We start from the raw sequence: 20,738 nt of genomic DNA, 5'->3' as shown, positions 1-20,738 counted from the left end.
GCCAGTGTGGTCCTGTCTGTCTGTGGTCTGACTGGAGCCAGTGTGGTCATGTCTGTCTGTGGTCTGACTGGGACCAGTTTGTTCTTGTCTGACTGGGGCCAGTGTGGTGCAGTCTGTGGTGCTGTCTGTCTGTGGTGCTGTCCGTCTGTGGTGCTGTCCGTCTGTGATCACTCACGTTTCAGAATGTTCCTCTGCTCCAGTTCCTCAGTACTGGGCCTCTGACTAAGTCGTCTGTGAGGGACAGAGAAGGAGAAGGAAGTGAGACAACACCACTGTGATTTGTTACCCAAAAGCTTTGTAGCACTAGGATAATTTTAAGTCCCTTAGATGAAAGATGATTTTAGTGCTACCAAATTTTCAGGAATCTCACACCAGAACAGTTATTTCAGATTAGATACAATCTTGATGACAAACACATACTGTAGGTTTTGGAGACTTGGCTCCATTACAACTCATTATTCTATCCACAACTTTAATAGCCCAGGGTAATGTTATCAACCCCCCACTGATGAGTGGAATCTTAGAAGAAGCCTCGGGTTATACCCACAGCAAGGCATGCCGGGTCTTCTGGAGTGGTGGATCCCAAAGCTAGAGACACCTACTGCTGCTTCAGACAGYGGTGTGTGTCAGTGTTTCCTCTGGAAACATGTGTAGCAGTGGGGGAAAAAGGAGTGAGGGGAAAAGGTTGCGAGGGGAAAAGGTTGCGGAGGGGGGTGGGTCCCTCCTATAATTTTTATGTAGAAGGACTGAGGAGCTCAGTTCTGGTGACTTTTTAAAAGGATTAATTCAAATAATTATGCTGACACCATCTAAAATAGAATTTCCACCTCCAGAAATTAGCCCAATAACACATTAGTAAAATGATTTTAACATATTGGGCCTTGTACAGTATATAGCCTATGCATGGTCCATATTACCAGCTATGCTATTAGCAATAAACATTATCACCTTTGGCCCARCTGATGCTGCCAAGCACAAATAAATAGGCTGAAGCATGGGTTTGCCTATCTGCATTTACCCTATTGGGCTAATCATTAGCCAGATCTCAAATGTGATCTTTTAACTAGTTATTATCATATTGATTCATTTTATGTCCCAAAAAACTTGCATAAACACTGAATATAATGTAGGCCTACCTGTTAGGGTAACTTAGGGTAACTTGCCACCTGGGGTAAAAAGCCCCCTGCCTGTACTTCTCACAGAAACCACTTCATGTCACAATTTTTCCCCCAACACTTACCCTGTTTCCACTACTCTTGCTCAACAAAAAATATTATCTCTCATCACAATTTTTTATGTCATTCCAAATAAATAATTTTGAGGTAGAGAGGCCTACAACTAACCAGTGTTACATTTAGCCCCACTCTCCCCTATGCACACTGCGAATTGCGGAGTGGTAATGTGTAACCATGCGTCTGTTAAAAACCCCAGGTTTAAAATGGCGTATTCCGTGCATATTTATGAGTTGAGAAATAAATAAAGTAGGAATGGAAAGCTGGGATTCCCAAACAAAAGCCATTAAAACTGTTGTTTTCACGATTGCAAGAATTGTTGTGCATTGACTACTTGTCAGAATGCATGTTTCCCTCCTTGTGGCACTTATAACATGAATGCACCACGAGAGGAATATTTATTTATCCGACTAGGTAAATAGATTTATCTAGCCGACTATAAAGATAAACTATTCTACTATGGGGTTGTTCGATTTTTCTATTAATTGTTCGTTTTGTTTTCACAGGAATTCATGTTCCATTGTTGCGTGGTGGCAATGATTTTGCCGTTGCGCAGCACCACAGGAAAATGAGTGCAGCGGAAACACCGGTGTGTGTGTGTCTGTGTGTGTATATGTGCATGACTCCAGGGGTGTACTCTGTACCTCACTAGCTTGGAGTGAATCTGCTGGCGGAGTTCCTGCCTCTCGGTCTCAGAGGTACGAGGCAGGATGTTCTTTTCCTCCAGCTCTCTCTTGCTGGGCCGGTTGCCAAGTCTGATGGCCAGGGTGTCCCTGCGGCGGATCTTACTGGCTAGAGAGCCTACAAAACCAATAATAATCATGTAAATCCAGCTAGCCCCCCAGTTTTATACTGTAGGAAAGTGTTCTGTGCAGTACATATAATAGTACATATAAAACCTCCCAGAAAGAAACACAAGAAGTGACATTGTTTTCAACTGTGTTTTGGTTGTTTCTAGTCCATGTGTCTAGTCCTTGTTTCTAGTCTTGTTTCAAGGGTGTTTTCCTTATTTCTAGCACTGTAAAAGTGAAATCTAAGCAAGCCTAAATATCTTATAGAGGGATAATTCACTTCAAATGTTTTTTTTGTTTTTTTTTACCAAGCTAAATTATCTCACATCATTGGCAGATAGATTTGTTGTTGTTAATTAAAATAAGCAAAATTAAGAAATGTTTCAAGATATTTTACCTTAAGACGATTCAAATATCTTGGTTAATAAAATCAAATAATCAAAAAGATCTGCCGTAAGATAATTTAGCTTGGTAAGAAAAGAACAACACTTATTTTAAGTGAATTATCCCTCAATATAAGATATTTATGCTTGCTTAGATTTCACTTTTTGCAGTGAGTGCACTAGTGGCTATGGATTAATTTGTTGCAAAGGCTGTACAGCATAAATGAAGACTGACTGACTAAAGGCTAGAATACAATTAGCTGTAAGCTTCTATATCTGCGACGGATTCCTTACTTGTGGTATACTCGTCCTCGTCATCCTCGTCCTCTTCTTCGTCTCGGTAGAGGATGGGCCCATCTGAGTCGGAGTCGCTGACTGTGGAGTGGTAGTCAGACTCCGTAGTGCTGTCTGGGATGACTGTAACCTCTGGGCTCTCCAGGTTAACACTGTGGAGCTTCTCACCAATCCCATTGGTAGGCCTGGAATCATATCATCAAAACTCTGATAAAGCGTTCTTACTTGATTGATTCTTGTCTATTGATTGATTTATCATGTCCATTGTTGTCCTTGTTGCATAATGGAAAACGGCGATTAAAAAATCAGATGAAGGGTGTATAGACCAAAACGCTGGTGAAAACAGGCCTTTTCTTTCCCAAAAGGTTTTTCCTCATGAACCTGGCATCATGCAAGATAAACTATCCTCTTTCCAATGGTTGAAGGCATACATCACAGACAGGGGTTCCCAAACTTTTCACTCAAGCCCCCCTTCCAGCATTGGGGAACATCCCACGCATGACCAAGTGCTATACCCCTGGRAAATGATCCAGCTTCTCTGGGAGAATAAGTGTATATCAGTAAATTATACAGTACAATATTCCACACAGAATAGCTTTTTACACTGCTGTGCTGTCTTCTGAATCTGCAGTACTGTTTAACTCCCAATGCTGCTAACCATCTCAAGCTGGAAAACACTGACAATGAGGGAACAATGTTGTTATTGGGTAGGTTGTCACACCATGCTCCATCCCGTAATCCTGTTGGAACTGTCTGATCCATTTACACGTGCAGTAAGACTTACATCATGCCTTCAATGGAGTTTTGTAAAGGATACTGTATTATTATGGTAATCGTGATTGCGGTAAAGAGCTTTCCCACCAATACCACCTAATTTCATTCCAAAGTTTCGCAAGAGCAATCATGATGTAAGACACCCCTTTTATTTTCTTCAGTTACTACCAGCCTGGGTCAAATATATAACTCAACTACTTTCAAATACTTGAAATGCGCTTGATTTAATTGGCCTGGTTTGATAGAACCAATGGAATGATCCCAAAAGTGCAGAATTCAAGCTACATCAAGTGTACCTCATATACATTGAAATATTTCTGCGTTTGACCCAGGTCTGCTTCACTTTATGAACTCAGACCTGCTATATGGACCCAAAGTGCACAACTCAAAAGCCTTGTAGCAGGAGACAGCTAGAACTAGTTTCCCTTCCATTCCTGCATGTACAATATGACGGAGTGTGTTTCCCGCATACAGATGTAAGATCTTAATTTGAGCCAGTTTGCTACAGCAGGAAAAAAATCTTGCAGCAACAGGAAATGTGAAATATTATGTGGATTATAATTAATGGACATTTTTGTAGGGGTTGATACATTTTTCGTAAGGGATAATCAAGTCTGACATTTCTAAGTGGAAATTACAAACTTCAGAATACTTTTTAATCCTCAAGTACACTATAAGTTTAAAATGTCCTGCATTATAAGAAAGTTCTCAAGTAACAGGGTGATCAAATTAAGACCCTACATCTGTAGCAGGATGCTCATGATTAACAAGGCCGTGCTTAAATCAGATGCGTCTCAAAACTCTCAACCTTTCTGATGAATGTCGTTCTCTGAGATGATGAACGAACATTGCCATGCCTCAATATAGATTTTCAGCAAGCATCTGTTCAGCTGCTCCAGTAGGTGTTTGGAGTACAGTAGCTAGCAGAATACCACAGTACAGCCTGGGAACATACTTAAAAAATAATGAAACTTCAACTATATGGTTCTGTCTGCAAGAATGTTCATACAATATAAATGTCATTCTAATTCTGTTGTTCATACCCTTATGAAGTGGCTTTGTGGCATTGCTGAACAATAACATTTTCTGTGCTGTTTTTTCTCTGTCTGAAACCCCATAAAATGGCTTTTCTGCACTAGAGACATACCTCCGATTTTTCTCTAAGTCATGGTCTTCGTCCCCCGACTGTTGCTCATGGTCACCTCCATCTTTCCCAGTCCCCAGGGCTTCCTCCGTGGAGCTCTCGTTTTGAGACTCAGTGAAGGAAGTGTCCTCAGTGGTGCTGTTGACAAGGGGCGCTTTCTCTCCAGGGTCCTGAGGGCCAGCACCTGAGGCATTGTCTTTATCCACCCCAGGCAGAGAGGAGTCATCCTGAGCAGCAGGCCTGCCATCTGGGCCAGAAGAGGGATCCTCCTTACCCCCCTGGTTCCCATCCCCAGGACCCGTGAGCCATCTTTCACCTGGTAGGCTGTCTGTGTCTGGGGAGGCCTTGGGGGCTCCAGAGAAGCGGGAAGGGTCAGTTGCTAGTTGGAGCTCGCGCTTGTTGGTCTTCTCTGTCCCGGTTGGATTGGCAGGCCTGTCCTTCGAGATCTTTGTGGTACACGGTGTGGACGATGAGGAGRATGAGGACTGGGCAGTGGTCTTGGATGTGCCTCCAGTTTTCTTAGGATGAGAGGATTTGGCTAAGAGGAGAGGAAACTTCATTAGGTTTATTTTAAACAACAGCAAAAACTGGCTGATGTCCTGTTGTATTTTATGCGCTTTTGTTTTTGCTGTCATTTTAAATGACGAGCCTAGGGACTTCAGACATGAGCCTTTTGTTTAAATCTGGAACATTAACAGTCAATGATATAACAAATATATATATACGTTCAATAGAATGTTGTGGTCATGTGATAGAAATAGAAGAGTAAGATAATAATAATAATAATAATAATAATAATTTGGGTGTATTATAAGCACGCATTTTTTGCATATCCCAACTCTCCCTCCCTCCCTCTCCTTGAGACACTCTCGGAGAGTGGGGTCACGGCCAGGGTCAGGGTAAGATTATTAGTGGCTGTGAAAGAGTTCGTATTGTGGACAGAGTTCGTATTGTGGACAGAGTTCGTATTGTGGACAGAGTTCGTATTGTGGACAGAGTTCGTATTGTGGACAGAGGTCGTATTGTGGACAGAGGTCGTATTGTGGACAGAGGTCGTATTGTGGACAGAGNATTGTGGACAGAGGTCGTATTGTGGACAGAGGTCGTATTGTGGACAGAGTTCGTATTGTGGACAGAGTTCGTATTGTGGACAGAGTTCGTATTGTTGACAGAGGTCGTATTGTTGACAGAGGTCGTATTGTTGACAGGGGTCGTATTGTTGACAGGGGTCGTATTGTGGATAGAGGTATTTGTATTTGTAGTTATTATGGATCCCCATTAGCTGCTGCTAAGGCTGCAGCTACTCTTCCTGGGGTCCAGCAAAATTAAGGCAGTTATACAATTTTAAAAACATGACAAAACATTCACAACATATTTCACAACCCATTAAGTGTGTGCCCTCAGGCTCCTACTCTACTACCACATACAGTTGAAGTCGGAAGTTTACATACACTTAGGTTGGAGTCATTAAAACTCGTTTTTCAACCACACCACATTTCTTGTTAACAAACTACAGTTTTGGCAAGTCAGTTAGGACATCTACTTTGTGCATGACACAAGTTATTTTTCCAACAATTGTTTACAGACAGATATCTTCACTTACAATTCACTGTATCACAATTCCAGTGGGTCGAAGTTTACATACACTAAGTTGACTGTGCCTTTAAACAGCTTGGAAATTCAGAAAATAATGTCATGGCTTTAGAAGCTTTTTGATAGGCTAATTTACATCATTTGAGTCAATTGGAGGTGTCCCTGTGGATGTATTTTCAAGGCCTACCTTCCAAAAAAAAAAATGGGTGGACTCGACAAGTCTAAGTTCATGCTTTGGGAGCAATTTCGCAAATGCCTGAAGGTACGCACGTTCATGCAGTAAGCAATAGTACGGCAAGTATAGACACCATGGGATCAACTGTAGCCGTCATAGACCGTCAGGAAGGAAGACGCAGCGTTCTGTCTCCTAGAAGATAAACGTACTTTGGTGTCGAAAAGTGCATATCATTCCCAGAAAACAGCAAAGACCTTGTGAAGATGCTGAGGAAACAGGTAGCAAAGTATCTATATCCACAGTACAACAAGTCTAGTAATCGACATAACCTAAAAGGCGCTAAGCAAGCGAAGAAGCAACCTGCTCAAAACCGCCATAAAAAGGCCAGACTACGGTTTGCAACTGCACATTAGGACAAAGATTGTACTTTTTGGAAGAAATGTGCCTCTTGGTCTGATGAACCAAAATAGAAGCTGTTTTGGCGCATAATCGACGCATCGTTATGTTTGGAGGAAAAAGGGGGAGGCTTGCAGCCGAGTAACACCATCCCAACCGTGAAGCACGGGGTGGGCAGCTTATCATGTTGTGGGGTGCTTTGGGCTCGCAGCCAGGGACTGGTGCACTTCCAACAGATAGATGGCATCATGAGAAAAACATTATTGGAATACTTGAAGCAGCATCTCAAGACATCAGTCAGGATGTTAAAGCTTTGGTCGCTACATGGTCTTCCAATGGACAATGACCCAACAATACTTCCAAAATTGTGGCAAAATGGCTTAAGGACAACAAAGTCAAGGTATTGGAGTGGCCATCACAAAGCCCTGACCTCAATCCCATAGAAAATGTGTGGGCAGAACTGAAAAGCACGTGCGAGCAAGGAGGCCTACAAACCTGACTCAGTTACACCAGCTCTGTAAGGAGGAATGGGCCAAAATTCACCCAACTTATTGTGGGAAGCTTGTGGAAGGCTACCTGAAACTTGTGACCCAAGTTAAGCAATTTAAAGGCAATGCTACCAAATACTAATTGAGTGTATGTAAACTTATGACCCACTAGGAATGTGATGACAGAAATAAAAGCTGAAATAAATCATTCTCTCTACTATTTTTCTGACATTTCACATTCTTAAAACAAAGTGGTGATCCTAACTAAGACAGGAAATTTTTACTAGGATTAAATGTCAGGAATTGTGAAAAAMTGAATTTAAATGTCTTTGGATAAGGTGTATGTAAACTGCCGACTTCACCTGCACATTTAAACTCAGTTTTTCACAATTCCTGACATTTAATCCTAGTTCAAATGTCCTACCTGGATTATATTGGAGAGGCTTCCATTAAAGAACACCCTCTGTGTTCTGTTAGACAAGTAACTCTTTATCCACAATATAGCAGCGTGTGTAAAGCCATAACACATATGTTTTCCAGCAGCAGACTATGATCGTTAATGTCAAAAGACACACTGAAGTCTAGCAAAACAGCCCCCACAAACTTTTTAACATAAATTTCTCTCAGCCAATCATCAGTCATTTGTGTAAGTGCTGTGGTTGTTGAATGTCCTTCCCTATAAGTGTGCTGAAAGTCTGTTGTCAATTTGTTTACTGTAAAATAGCATTGCATCTGGTCAAACACCATTTTTTCAAAAAGTTTACTAAGGTTTGGTAATAGGCCGATTGGTCGGCTATTTGAGCCAGTTAAAGGGCCTTTATTGTTCTTAGGTGAGAGAATGACTTTTGCTTCCCTCCAGGCCTGAGGGCACACACTTTATAGTAGGCTTCAATTGAAGATATGGCAAATGGGAGTGGCAATATCGTCCACTATTATCCTCAGTAATTTTCTTTCCCAGTTGTCAGACCACCAGTGGGTTGTCATTTTTGATAGACAACAATAATTTGTTCACCTCTTCCATACTCACTTTACGGAGTTAAATATTACTTGTCTTTCATAATTTGGTCAGATATACTTGAAGGTGTAGTGTCAGCGTTTGTTGCTGGCATGTCATGCCTAAATTTGCTAATCTGATTGAGCAATCTGATTCAGTGAATGATGGAAGTGGGAATTTGCCTTTTTACCTCAAATTTCATTTAAGGTGCTCCAAAGGTCGTATTGCGGATAGAGGTCGTATTGCGGATAGGGGTCGTATTGCGGATAGGGGTCGTATTGCGGATAGGGGTCGTATTGCGGATAGAGGTCGTATTGCGGATAGGGGTCGTATTGCGGATAGGGGGAGTGACAGTAGTTTATTGAGTTCACATTGTTCTCTTGTTGAGTGACAGTTTATTGAGTTCACATTGTTCTCTGTTGAGTGACAGTTTATTGAGTTCACATTGTTCTCTTGTTGTGAGTTGACAATTTTAATTGAGTTCACATTGTTCTCTTGTTGAGTGACAGTAGTTTTATTGAGTTTCACAATTGTTTCTCTTCTCTTGTTGATTGTGTTATCAGTATCTTATTCAGTTCTAAGATTGGCTTCTTCTTGTGTGTTGAGTTGACAGTTAGTTGCTTAGTTCGGTAGTTCAGACTATTGCTCCTCTCTTGTGTGAGGTGACAAGGTCCTCTAGTTTTGAGTTCACATTGTCTTCGGCTCCTCGCTCGACCCACTTTTTCTTGTTTTGGAGTGGTTGGACTAGGTTAGTTTATGTTTGGGAGTTCAACGAGTTGTGGTTGTAACTTCTTTGTAACTTGTCGCTTTGTGCAGTGAAGTAGTTTTTAGGTTCTTGAGTGTCACCATTGTCTCTTCTCGTGTGTTGAGTGGCAGAGCACGGTAGTTCTATTAGAGTTCATGTTCTACATCTTGTTTTTGGACTCCATTTATTGATGTGAAGAAATCAGTAACTATATGTCGAGTTCTCACATTGATGGTCGTCTGCCAACTCGGTGTGTATGGTTGTTCGAGTGGTAGTAAGCAATGTAGGGTCATTAGCCTTGAGTGGGTTCACAATTGTCTCCTTTGGGATTTTTTTTATTAGGTTTCTGGTTAGAAATATTTTGGTGGTTGCATGTGACAGAGTTTATTGACGTCTAATTGACAGATTTGTCTTTTATGTCGTTGTTTCTTTGCTTGAGTGACAGTAGTTTTCTAGGTTGTCACCAGTTGTATCGCTGTAATTCTTTCAGTTCGCCACTTTTGCTCTAGTTGCTGTTGAATTGTTGTATTCATGTAGTTTATTGAGGTCACGTATTTGTTCCTCCTTTTGGTTTTTTTGACTGCTGACATTGTATGGGTATGGGTGTAAGTGAGATCGAGGTCACTTGTTCTTCATTCCGTCACTTTTGTTTTGAGTGATTCACCGTAGTTTGTTAATGTGGCGAGTTGTCGGCACATTGTTTTTAATCTTTCTTGTCTGGGTTCCATTGAGATTACAGTTTCTTTTTTTGAGAGATACACATTTTTGTGCTCATTGGTTAGGATGGCAGTCGTGATCATTGTATTGAAGTTTCCTTAAACATGTTGTTTTATCGACTCGCGAATGGCATTTCTCTTCTGAATTGTGTTTGTATGGTTCCTTGACAGTTGTCTTGATTGGTCATTGTTCATGGTCTCTTATCACTCTTGTCTTGGAGTTGACAGTCAGTTTTATTTGAGTTTTCGGACACTCTTTGCTTTTCTGCGTTTGACCGATTTGTTTCTTTGTTGAAGTGACAGCAGTGTTATTGTTATATGTAGTGATTTCCAACGCAGATATGCTCTCGTATTTATTGCGTTCTGATTAAGCGTTGAGGCATTAACTCTAAAGGTTTGTTTTTGGGTTTGCCGTGGTTTTCTTTGAGGTTTCAATTCGGGCTCTCCTAGACCATGGTTGTTCGTGTTAAGAATGTCATGTTCTGTTATATTGTAGTTTCACACAATAGAGTTTGTGGGTGTCAAACCTAATCTTCGTTGCCGTGGAGCATACTCTTTTTAGAGTTCACCCTGGAGATACTTACGGCCTCTATCCGCGCCAATACGGCTCTCTATAGGCGCAAAATTATGGTTAGACGCGGCTTGTTTCTATCCTCCGATTCGCCGATTGTCTGGACTCCTCTCCTATTCTCGGCTAGATGGTACGTACTCCTCTATGTTTTCCGTTTCTCCACCGATCATTAAATAGTCTGACTCCCTTTCGTTGAGGGTGGACGGTATCGTGATCTCTGCAAGTTGAGATCGTACCAGCTCTAGGTTCCGCTAATCACGACCCCTCATTCCGCTAACTTTACGGGACAGTTCGGTAGGTCGTCAAATATTGCGACGCCACGGTATTTTTCCCTCTCGTGTCAACTACGACCCTCGTAGTCCGCAAATGAGCGACCCTCCTATTCCGCTTAAGGTGTCGCCCCCCGTTTTTTATCCGCTAATATCGCGGATCCGCGTTCTATTCCTGCTTGCAGAGGTTACGATTTCCTCTCGCTCATCCGCCATCGACCGTTCTTACTGCTGCGCTTGGCCAATGTACGGGTTCTCGCTTAGTCCGTTTATCTCTCGTACATATTGTTATGCTTTTTGGAGCGGACGTGCCCGTTAAATTTGCAAATTTTACTGTATAATTCTGAAGTGCTCTCAAATTCCCCAGTCTATTGGTCATCAGTAGTGCCCACTTGAAGTGTTCTTAGTATTGCTTCGTCAGTACTCAAGATTTAAGCAAATTTCGTCAGGGCTTATTGACATTTTCCGTCGCCCAGCTAAGCTCTAGTTACTTGAGCTTTGACCATTTTTCGTTTCTTATGCTTTTTTAGTACTCTTTTCAAGTATAATCTGACATTAAATATTCAAGATGCAGCAGCAATGCGGTTATAATTGATTCTCCTCATTGTTCTATTTCTGGCGGTGACTCTCTCTCGTTTTAAGCACGTGAGATGTTCGCAAGTTTAGTGTTACACAATTATTGTTGTTTCTGTTATGTTCTAAAGCACCAACCTTCACTGAGTCTGTGCTGGTTTTCTTGTGATCTCAAACTGGGAATAGTGCGATAATGTCACTGACGTGAGGTTCTTATAGATGTCACGGTTATCTTGCGTTTGCTTAGGTTCCCGTGTCTCCAGAGATCATGGCCGGTGGGTTTTGCCATAGTCTTTGGTTATTTAACCATGGTGTTCCAGCAATAACGGCCATTTCTGGCTAATATCCGCTCCCTTCTCGGAGACCATTCTTTCGACTAGACCTAGGCCCTCACTGCTACGAAGCTTAAGCGAGTCGTGCCCTTCCCAGTACAGTCCCGGGCCTCCGTTCGAGGGGACAGGCAATAAGTAAAGTTCATTCCCCTCTCCGCGCTAAGAACAATAAAGGTCTCCGGGCTTCGGCCCTTCTTTCAGAACGGCACATTAGGCGGCAGCCACCTTCTTCTGGCACTAAACGGGGAAGCCCTATGCCGACCAACTTCCTCTCGGGCCACCTAATTTACCCCCTAATCACAAAAGCCTTACGGTCAAATTCACCGACCTCTTTCTTGTAAGAAAAATGCGTGCTTTTGCGACGCCCCGACTGAACACTTCAATCGCGGCCTACACTTCGGGCTTTACTTACAAAGTTTACAACCACCAATTCGACCCAACCTTTATTAGACCTTTTCCAAGCAGCACTTATACGAAGTGAACGGCCACTCTCAACCTGCAACAACTTACGGACGCACTTACGACAACATGACATTGATGATTGGCTCCCGAGTCCAGAACCATCCTGTCTCTCGACTCAGTTATCACTAGATGGTCGCCTTCGGTGCGGGGTTTTTTTCTTTTGCCTATTGAAGGTTCACTTACAGTCCGGCTGCTCTTTCTTGACAAATTATTTCCCACATCCGCACTCGATTGCTTCCCATCGCGTCTCCGCTGCTTCGTTCTGGGAACAAACAGGGTCACTGTTTGGTCCTGACATGGCCTTTCCACGCCTACCACACGTTCCACTGCACTATATTGCCTTTGCCAGAGTCTAAAATGACGCACCCGCTTTTACACTGGCTTGCCTCCGGAACTACAGTTTAATCAACCTTCAGATCACGTCGCGGGTAATCAGGACAGGGTGAGCGAATATTGTTCATTTGGTTGTCTACTTAACTGATATGGAAGACGCCAACCCGTTGCCATACTGGCATGATCAAGTAAGAACTTCAGCGCTTGACGAGGAGCCATTCTCTTGTTTTGGAACTTAGGATTCACTCTATAACCACTGTCGGATATTGTGACCATACTCAACTTTCTCTCGAGAGCTCCTTTTCAAATGTAGCAGGTGTAAAGTGGGATTTTGGCTGGCGCTCCACGGGCCTGGAAAGGGAAAGTCAAACGATTCATTCTCCTTACATATCACACACTTATCCCCCAAAAGAACAAATAAGAACAGAGGGCTCTTTTTATCAAATGCTCGATGTTCTAAAATTATGTCCACCAAGTTCCCCTGACCATGATATGGGATCGCTAGTAAATAATTTTGGCCTGTTTGCTGTAGCTCTAGCGCAATGTTCAACCAAGCTTTGTTCTTACAACGCCATGTGTATTATTATGCGTCAGCCGCTTGCAAAAATCATATAGTCTAGACCGCAGAATGATTTATTTGACCGCTTTTCATTGTCTCTGTATCTACAGGTTCCCTTCACGGTGGGTCATGGCCTTATCCCCAGTTTACATACCAACTCGACATTAGCTATTCACTCTTGCGTCTTCTGAAGCGGGAAATTTTTGCACTCCTGTTTTAAAATAGTGTCTTAATTCTGTGTGGTCGGCCGGAGTTGTTGTTCCTCGGTGTTTACAGAGTTGTAGGTTCTCCACTTTCACACAACTTGCCCACACAATACGTTTGGGTGAATTTGTGGCTCACTCGGATTTTCCCTCGTCGGTTACATGGCTGGACCGGCTTGGTAGTACTGTACTGTTCTGTCTTAGGGTTTAGGCTTTCGCAATACGGCCCGCGCTACTGCTTGTGTCGGCATCGACGCTTTATCTCCATTGGGTTCTTTTTGACAACGGCACAGCATAACTAGTTCCTTGTCTTAACATAGAGCTGGAGGAATGGTGGATTCGGTGTCTACCTGTGGGCGCGCTCTCACCCCTCTTTGTTGACGTCGACCTTGCCCGCGACTACCTTGCGCTCCACATTTGTAGCACACATGTTACGTTATTCCTATTGTTGTCATGAGACGCTCTAAGGTCCCTCATTTCCTATTTCCCTATTCAGGCAAAGCAGAGAGAGACAGTTTGCTTTTCACCACTCTTTCCTATGAGCCTTGTAACATCAAGTGCTAATGACCCATTTCTGTTTATTGTGGGGTCATTGTCCATTTTTGGAAAGACGCCATTTCTCGGCTCGACCTAAGTTGCTTTTCTAACGGGATCTTGGTCCTTGCTCCCGCACACTGGATGCTCTTGAGAGAGATGCTGGCCTATGCATATAGACTTTCTCACATCATATATTTCAGTTACTTTTTCCTTCCTACTGTCCACTGCCCTACCTTCTGTTAGTGTGTCTTGTGAAAGTTGTGCTACACTACCACTAGTCCTGCTGCAGACCAAAGCACTTTATTCGGTTCCTTGCGCTCACGAACTTACATGTTATTGTTTCCTGTTCCGCCTAGTTCCTTTCCAACAGATTTCCCGATGTCTTCCAGGGGTAGGTTGCCCGGACTAGGTTCCCTGATTCTTTAAAAAGTCAGTTGGCGGCGGCTTGGGAGTTTGCAATTGGCTCACCGCTCTTTTCCTTTTCCTCTCTAAACCTACAGATGGTGTTAGGCCTTGCAGTTATGTGCGAAATCAGTTCTTAGATATGTCTTTCTCTGTTTGTCATGCGGACCATGAGGGACATTTGCCTCGCAAAAAGTACAATCTATTGTCGCTCAATGTGCAGTTTGCACCACCGATCAGTGTTCTGGCTTTTTAGTTGGTCGGTGTTTCTCTCGGGTACGGTCGATAGTGTGTGCGTTTCCTTGTCTAGTCGTGCTTTTAAGTTATGTCCGTAGTATGCCGATGACTTTGGTTCTCTCTAGTGGATATTAGAGTACTTTTGCTACCTGTTTCCTCGCAAGTCATCCTCCACTGAAGAGTCGTTTGCTTGTTGTTCTGGGTAATGATTTGCACTTTTCGACACCAAAGTACGTTAATCTTCTCGGAGGGATCATGAACGCGTCTCCTTCCTGAGCGGTAATGCACGGCTACAGTTGATCCCATGGTGTCTATACTTGCTTTACTATTGTTTTACTGATCGACGGACCGGTCTTTATCCTTCAGCATTTGGAAATTGCTCCAACGTATGAAACTGAGTAACTTGTGGAGGTCTCATCCATTTTTTTTTTTTAGAAGCGTAAGGCCTTGAAATAACATCCAGATACAGGCCTCACCGCCAATTGACTCCACCCAATTGATGTAAATCAGCTCTTATCCCAAAAGCCTTCTAATGCTCATGACATAGTATTTTAGGCAATTGTCTTCAAGCTGTTTAAGAGGACAGTCATTTACTTAAGTGTCATGTAAACTTCTGAACCTCACTGGTAGATTGTAGATACAGTGAGTTGTATAGTGAAGCTTAATTCTGCTCTGTTAAAATTACCAGATTGTTGGAATAACATAACTTGTGTTCTGCCACTAAAGTAGATGTCTCCGCTCAACCTAGATTTGCCGGAGAAATCTGTAGTTTGTATAACAAGAAAACTGCTGGTGTGGTTCGAAAACGAAGTTTTATGACTCCATACCTAACACTGTGTATGTAAACTTCCGACTTTCAAACTGTATTGTGGTAGTGAGAGTATGGAGGCCTGAGGGCATTCACACTTAATGGTGTTGGTGAATGATGTTCTGTGAAAAGATGTTGTGCACTTCTTGGCAGGAGGCCTCCAGCCAAGAGCCGCGAGTTGGCAGTTAGAAATAGAGAGAGTGAGAGAGTGTATCACAAGTTGCACTGGTATTAGGAGCCTGCGCCGTCGTCCTGTAGATGAGGTCTCAGGCGTCTGTACTCTGGCGAATGTGTTATGAGCATGCTGGAACCCTCACACGAGCGAGCGGGATGCACGCTTTGCGCTGTGCATGCTTCACTCTTTGAGATTGTGCAGTGTACTGCTGTCACAGGCACTACGACTGCTTAAGAGTTCCTTATGCACTGCCGTGTCTGGGAGAAGGACCACACAATTGAGAGGTTCGTCATCCAGTAGATGGTAGAGATCAAATTGGAACAGGGCTATGTCCTTCCTACGGGACGGAGTAGTTCAGGCTCTGTCTTTGCCGAGGTTCAGCTTTGAGGTGCTGATCCGTCCTGTCATCACTGCTATCGACAATCGACCGAGACATCGCTGCAGTGAGTATTGACGATCTCACGCCATAACTGGGATCTCATCATAGATACGGAGTGCAAAAGGTAAGCGATTCATTTCGTGTGGTGCGTTCTCGCCATAAGCAAAGTACGAACTCAGTCTGGTGATGCAACCAGATTGAGACGATCGATGACCAGAGCTCCAGTTGTTCACACTTTTGTGTGTCGTAAGAGAACGATATCACGTGATGCAAGGTGCCTAGAAGACACAGGAAGCTCCTGGGGACACCGAGGTTCGCAAGACAGACCGGTGAAAGCCGGCATGATCAGCAACTCCTACAGTACCCGACGCTGGTAGGAGCGACCTTATCGCTCTGGTCGCGCCGCATGTCTCGAAGCGTCGAGCCGCGACTCGGACGATCGCCCCACAATCTGCTCGGCAGAGAGCGATGAGATACGTAACGCACGGAGATCTCGATCGAAGATATCACGGTATCTAAAGCGCAGGCTCGCACTGACGCGTCAGAAATTGAAACGAGTGAGAGCAGAGAGACGAGATGTTACACCTTTTACGCACGTGCGAGTCCGCATGCTCAAGTGCCAGCTAGAAAAGAAGCATTCTCTAGAATCGCCACCCATAGTGACTGCTTGAAAACCTGAGCTGCACTCTTGGTCAGATACAGAGGTCTATTCTGGAGAGAGTAATATAGAAGGTGAGCTGGCCAGGCGGCACTGTTACTCCCAAGTAGTTTGGGAGCGAAAATCGAGAGATAGAGATGGATACTCGGAGAACGCTACCTGGTCCGAGCAAGGTCTCGGATGGCGACAATCTGCACTGCTGGAAGAGCGTAGATGTTGTCTCAAGGAGTATGGGCAGGTGGACGGTGGAGAAGCATGGGCGTGGGCAACATGACTTCAGGCTGGCTCAATAACACTATCTGCCGGTGCATTCCTGTGATAAAGATATGCACGCCACCAATATCATGTAATTTATTCAATTACTTATGATTGATTATCCTATACACTGAAGCTTCCTATATTTGCTATCGTTCACATGAACGCTAACGCATACTGATGAGCACCGAGAGACATTTGCAGGTTATTAGAACGTATAATATGAGGTATGTACTGTTAAGGTTACTTGTTCATTTCGACGGGTTACAAACATAGGTGGTCCAGTATCTGAGTAAGACGCCAATGCCGTGAGGGCGAATATATAGTGGGCAACGCGGCTCAGCAGTCTGAAGTTTTGTCTGGCGCCTGGCTACGGCTCGTCCCGTGCCGTTCAAAAGATGCAGCGCAGGCATGATTAAACAACTGTCTGAGCCGGCATGTAAGAATTACTGGAAGGCGGAGAGAACATACAGGACGGCGGTGTCCCTACGGAAGAGTTTGCACATGATGCGGTAGGGTGAAGTTTGTTGAGTGCAGAACGAGTCGTGTCTAGAATATTTGAACACCTTAATGAATAGCGTCTAACGAGGATCGGACTGTCCGTCGACCTTCCTCTCTTTGGCTTCAAACAAATTCTTTCTGGTTTCCGCACGCCGATACAGCTCATTTTCCCGTAGAATAGACGGCAGAGAACGCGTGAGGGGGGGGGACACGCGACGGTGACGGAGGAAGTACCAGGAAGAGAGCATGGAAGCGCTTGGCACACATGAGCCATGCTGCGTTCCTAGGCGCCTTCTGTAGAATTTTGGCATGTTCTCTGGTACATCTTCCTCTAGATGCTGGGTACAGTTTCGCCTTATTTAGCCAGCAGCGCAGTAGAAGAGGAGAATGTTAGCGCCAATCGCGCTTAAGAGACGATGATAGGTAATAGGCCATTGTCCTAGAAGGAACTTCCAGCGAGGTGACCGTGCGATGTCTCCAATTTCTTTCCAAATCCCAGGACATTGTAGCCGAAGTACCAACCCACGGCTCGGCTAGACCTTGAGGTCACGCCGCGGGTTCTGTGTATGCCTCCGCAATTCTCTGTACTTCCAGTCTAGCCATGACTAACCGCGCTTGCCGGCTTCCTCTCGATCGGAGTCAGGCTAGGTGGAGAGGACCCCGAAGACCAGCGCGCCCGTGGGTCGTTAGGACTAGGTCCTGGCACCCATCAGAGAGGAGTCAATTAGGATGCGCATTAGATACAGGAGCAGCGCACGCAGGGCACGGGATGTTCGCAGGAGGGCCTAGAACATCAGAGATCGGTTGCCAGGAGAAGGGTATGTGGAGGCAGAGGGCAGAGAATGATAAGAGGAAATGTGGACAGCAGGCTGAGGACGAGAGCGGGGGCAGAGTGACGGCGGTCCTGCAGGTTGGGGATCTGTTCCGGGCGTTACTTAAGCCATCCATGGTGGGGTAACGTTGTAAGCTCCCACTCCTCTGCTTCTACTGCGCCCGCAGATGGCAGGCCCCTGCTCTGCTTCGAGTGGGTGGGCCAGAGTGTGGGTAAGTGTGGAATAGAGGAGCCTGAGCAGTGGTAGAACACTGCCGTAGAGTGACTCAGAGGGGGTGTGGGATGAGTAAGACCACGTGTAGACAAGTGGTAGGGGAGCTTCGCTCACAGTAGGAGGTGCATTTAGTGATGGGAACCCTGGCAGAGAGGAGCCACCTCGAGGCCGAGAGAACAGGCGCACTCTAGCCTCACTTGCTAGGTTCAATTCAGAGACGTAATTCGACAGAGAGCTGTCGACCGGCCGTTGACGCAGTTTTGAGTCCTTTCATGTTCTGGTAGCTCTCAAAGAGCGAGAGCTGCGTCACAACGCGGTGAGAGAGGTAAGAGGTGTCACACCAAGTGAGAGGGAGAGTTATAGGGGAAGGGTGGGAGAAATTGAAGGAGATTGCGAAGACAGTGAGCGTGATCGACATGTCAGAAGTCAGCAAAGCACCGGTGTCGGAGAGGGAGACCGACGCATGTGGCGCCAGATGAGTACGTTGTACGTGAGTGGAAAAAATCTGAGTTTAGGTAGTGTCTCTAGTGCAGAACTAAGCCCATTTTTATGTGGTGTCCTCTCACGCACACGGACGAGAAAATGTGAAGGGAGCAGCAGGAAATGTTATTTTCTGGTTTCAGTCCTGTCCAACCTGCCTCCACATCATATGACCACGTTCTATAAGTGTGTGATGACCGACCTCAAACGATATTAGAAAGTGGGACATGTTGATTACTCTGGTGTCCTATGGCCTGTATGGATTCATTCATTTGAATTCGGGCCATAACCCACTGAAACTCCATGGATGCTCTGAGTAGTGTCTGGCTCTCTCCCGAGGATGGCGCTAGCTGGTGGTTTCCATTCCAAAGGCTAACTGACTCTCCTATTTTTGAGCACGCGCACATTGTTACCCCTCACAGCGCTCTAGGTAACACGATAGCGTGTCGTATGTTTGTTTTCTGCGATAGCCTACTGGTATTCCCTCTTGACCTTCTTTATCCTCCGATGTCCTGGCAAACCACCTCACCCCCTGGTAGGAGGTCTTGGCCCTAAGTGGTTCTTCTGAAGCGACTATTCTGATTTGCGAGCTTTGGCGCGCGTCCGGCCTCGAAATTCGTATAGACCTGTTAGGTATTGTGTTCCGAGCTGTTTGTGGTCTCAAGTAACATAGGTTTCGTTTCGCTCTTCAATTGACATCTGGTTCCCAGGAGCACGCACAGGGTTGCTTCCAAATAGGCGCAGGTCCAATGGTTGAGGAGTTTTTGAAGTTTACGCATCTGAATCTATACTAGTCGTACTTCTCCCAGCCCTCTGCTGGCGCCCGCCCTGCAGCTGTGTCGTAAGTTTCAGAGATGTCGGGAGGTCAGTCCCTCTGGACGCCCGTTTCATGCATTTGCTGAAGGTGTGCGGTACTACATGTAGAGATATTACAGACCTCGTTTTGTCTTTTTTTCGTGACTCTTGCACGCAAGTTCTTTTCATTTTTTGAATATAATAATGCAGGCACGCACAGTGTTTGTAGATACTCTTGTTACGTACGTGCTTAGGCTTGAGGATTAACAAGACGCTATTGTGTGAATGGGATCCTTGTCACATTTGTTCCAGACACTTGCCTACCCTACTCAAGAGCTCGTTCTTACAGAGGAAATACTCTTCTGATTTCGCTTAACGAAAATATGGTCATTCGGCAATTCTTTCCTTCTTTTTTCACAAAGAAAGGCTCGCCGCACCATTAATTTTACCTACATGTTTCCTTCTCCTTACATTAAATCTTATGTGCTGCACCATTCTTCCTTCACTCTTTGTCCGTTTTGTTCGCTCTTTGCCCCCAAGTTTTTTTTCCTTCGCGTGTTAGTCGGCGCTAACTTCGCACTTTAAGGCCCTCCAAAATGTTCTCGATATAAAGATGTCTGTTGACCTCTCATCTCACGTTCGCACTTGCATCCGCCTGGTGAAATGCCCAGCATAGCACCGCGCTTATCTCTTCCGCTTATCCATATCTGTTCATTTCACATTGCATCGGATCACTGTTTGAGTAGGGAGGATAACTCTGCCTTTTAATGCACGCTGGCAGTTTTGTCTCCTCTGATTCTTACACCCTTCAAATTGGCTTCTAGCTTTTGTGAGCGCTTGTGTGTCGCCTATCTCTCTTCTTGCCTGGTGTTGTTTCCGCACTAAGACCTCGGGAGTTATCAGGGGTCTTGGGACCAGGTCTTCGGCACCTGGAAAAGTCTCTGTACGCTCTAGCACTTCTGCTCGTCCCTTGCTGTGCTCAGTCGCGCTTGTGTAGGCAGGATCTATAACTTATGATGGTAGGTGTCAATCATTGACTTTCTTACAGATGCAGGAGCCGTTGAGCCAACTTTGCATTTGGGTACGCCGCTTGAATTCCGGCTGCACTTCGGATCTTCCTGTCTATGGGCTGGTCTGCAGACAATTCTGCTTGTCTGCTAACTGCACCCCCTGGTTTGGTTTTTATTTCCAATCATGCAGAAAATATATTCAATGTATACTGTAATGGCTAACACCCTTGAATGTAGCTCATCGAATAAGTCTCTGCCTGGTGCGCCTGGGCACTTCTGTCCTCATTCTCACTTGAGCCATACAACCTGTCACTCCAAGGTCTACTCCTGAAACTGAATCCCACTTGAGGTTCAGCCCTTCCACAACACCGCACCTGCCTACTCCAATCCACGACATCATCCGGGCTACCCTATCTCCGGGCTTACTG

At 44.7% G+C, this 20,738-nt stretch overlaps 1 protein-coding gene across 3 annotated transcripts in view; it reads right to left on the bottom strand.

Annotated features, from left to right (window-relative positions):
* The window catches only part of LOC111978607 (phosphatase and actin regulator 2-like), a 100,229-nt gene that overhangs the window by 10,249 nt on the left and 69,242 nt on the right, over window positions 1-20,738 (bottom strand). For all 3 annotated transcript variants that reach the window (XM_024008751.2, XM_024008750.2, XM_024008752.2), the window contains 4 exons: window positions 4,622-5,156; window positions 2,701-2,885; window positions 1,877-2,033; window positions 176-231 (listed from right to left, as the gene is read on the bottom strand). In XM_024008751.2, the coding sequence (XP_023864519.1) occupies window positions 176-231; window positions 1,877-2,033; window positions 2,701-2,885; window positions 4,622-5,156 (933 nt within the window). The remainder of the gene's footprint in view (window positions 1-175; window positions 232-1,876; window positions 2,034-2,700; window positions 2,886-4,621; window positions 5,157-20,738) is intronic.

Source organism: Salvelinus sp. IW2-2015, linkage group LG18 (genome assembly GCF_002910315.2).
Source record: "Salvelinus sp. IW2-2015 linkage group LG18, ASM291031v2, whole genome shotgun sequence".
In the NCBI taxonomy this organism is placed as follows: Eukaryota; Metazoa; Chordata; class Actinopteri; order Salmoniformes; family Salmonidae; genus Salvelinus; species Salvelinus sp. IW2-2015.
The sequence above is the reverse complement of the archived record's forward strand: the minus strand, read 5'-3'. Positions and strand labels throughout refer to the sequence as shown.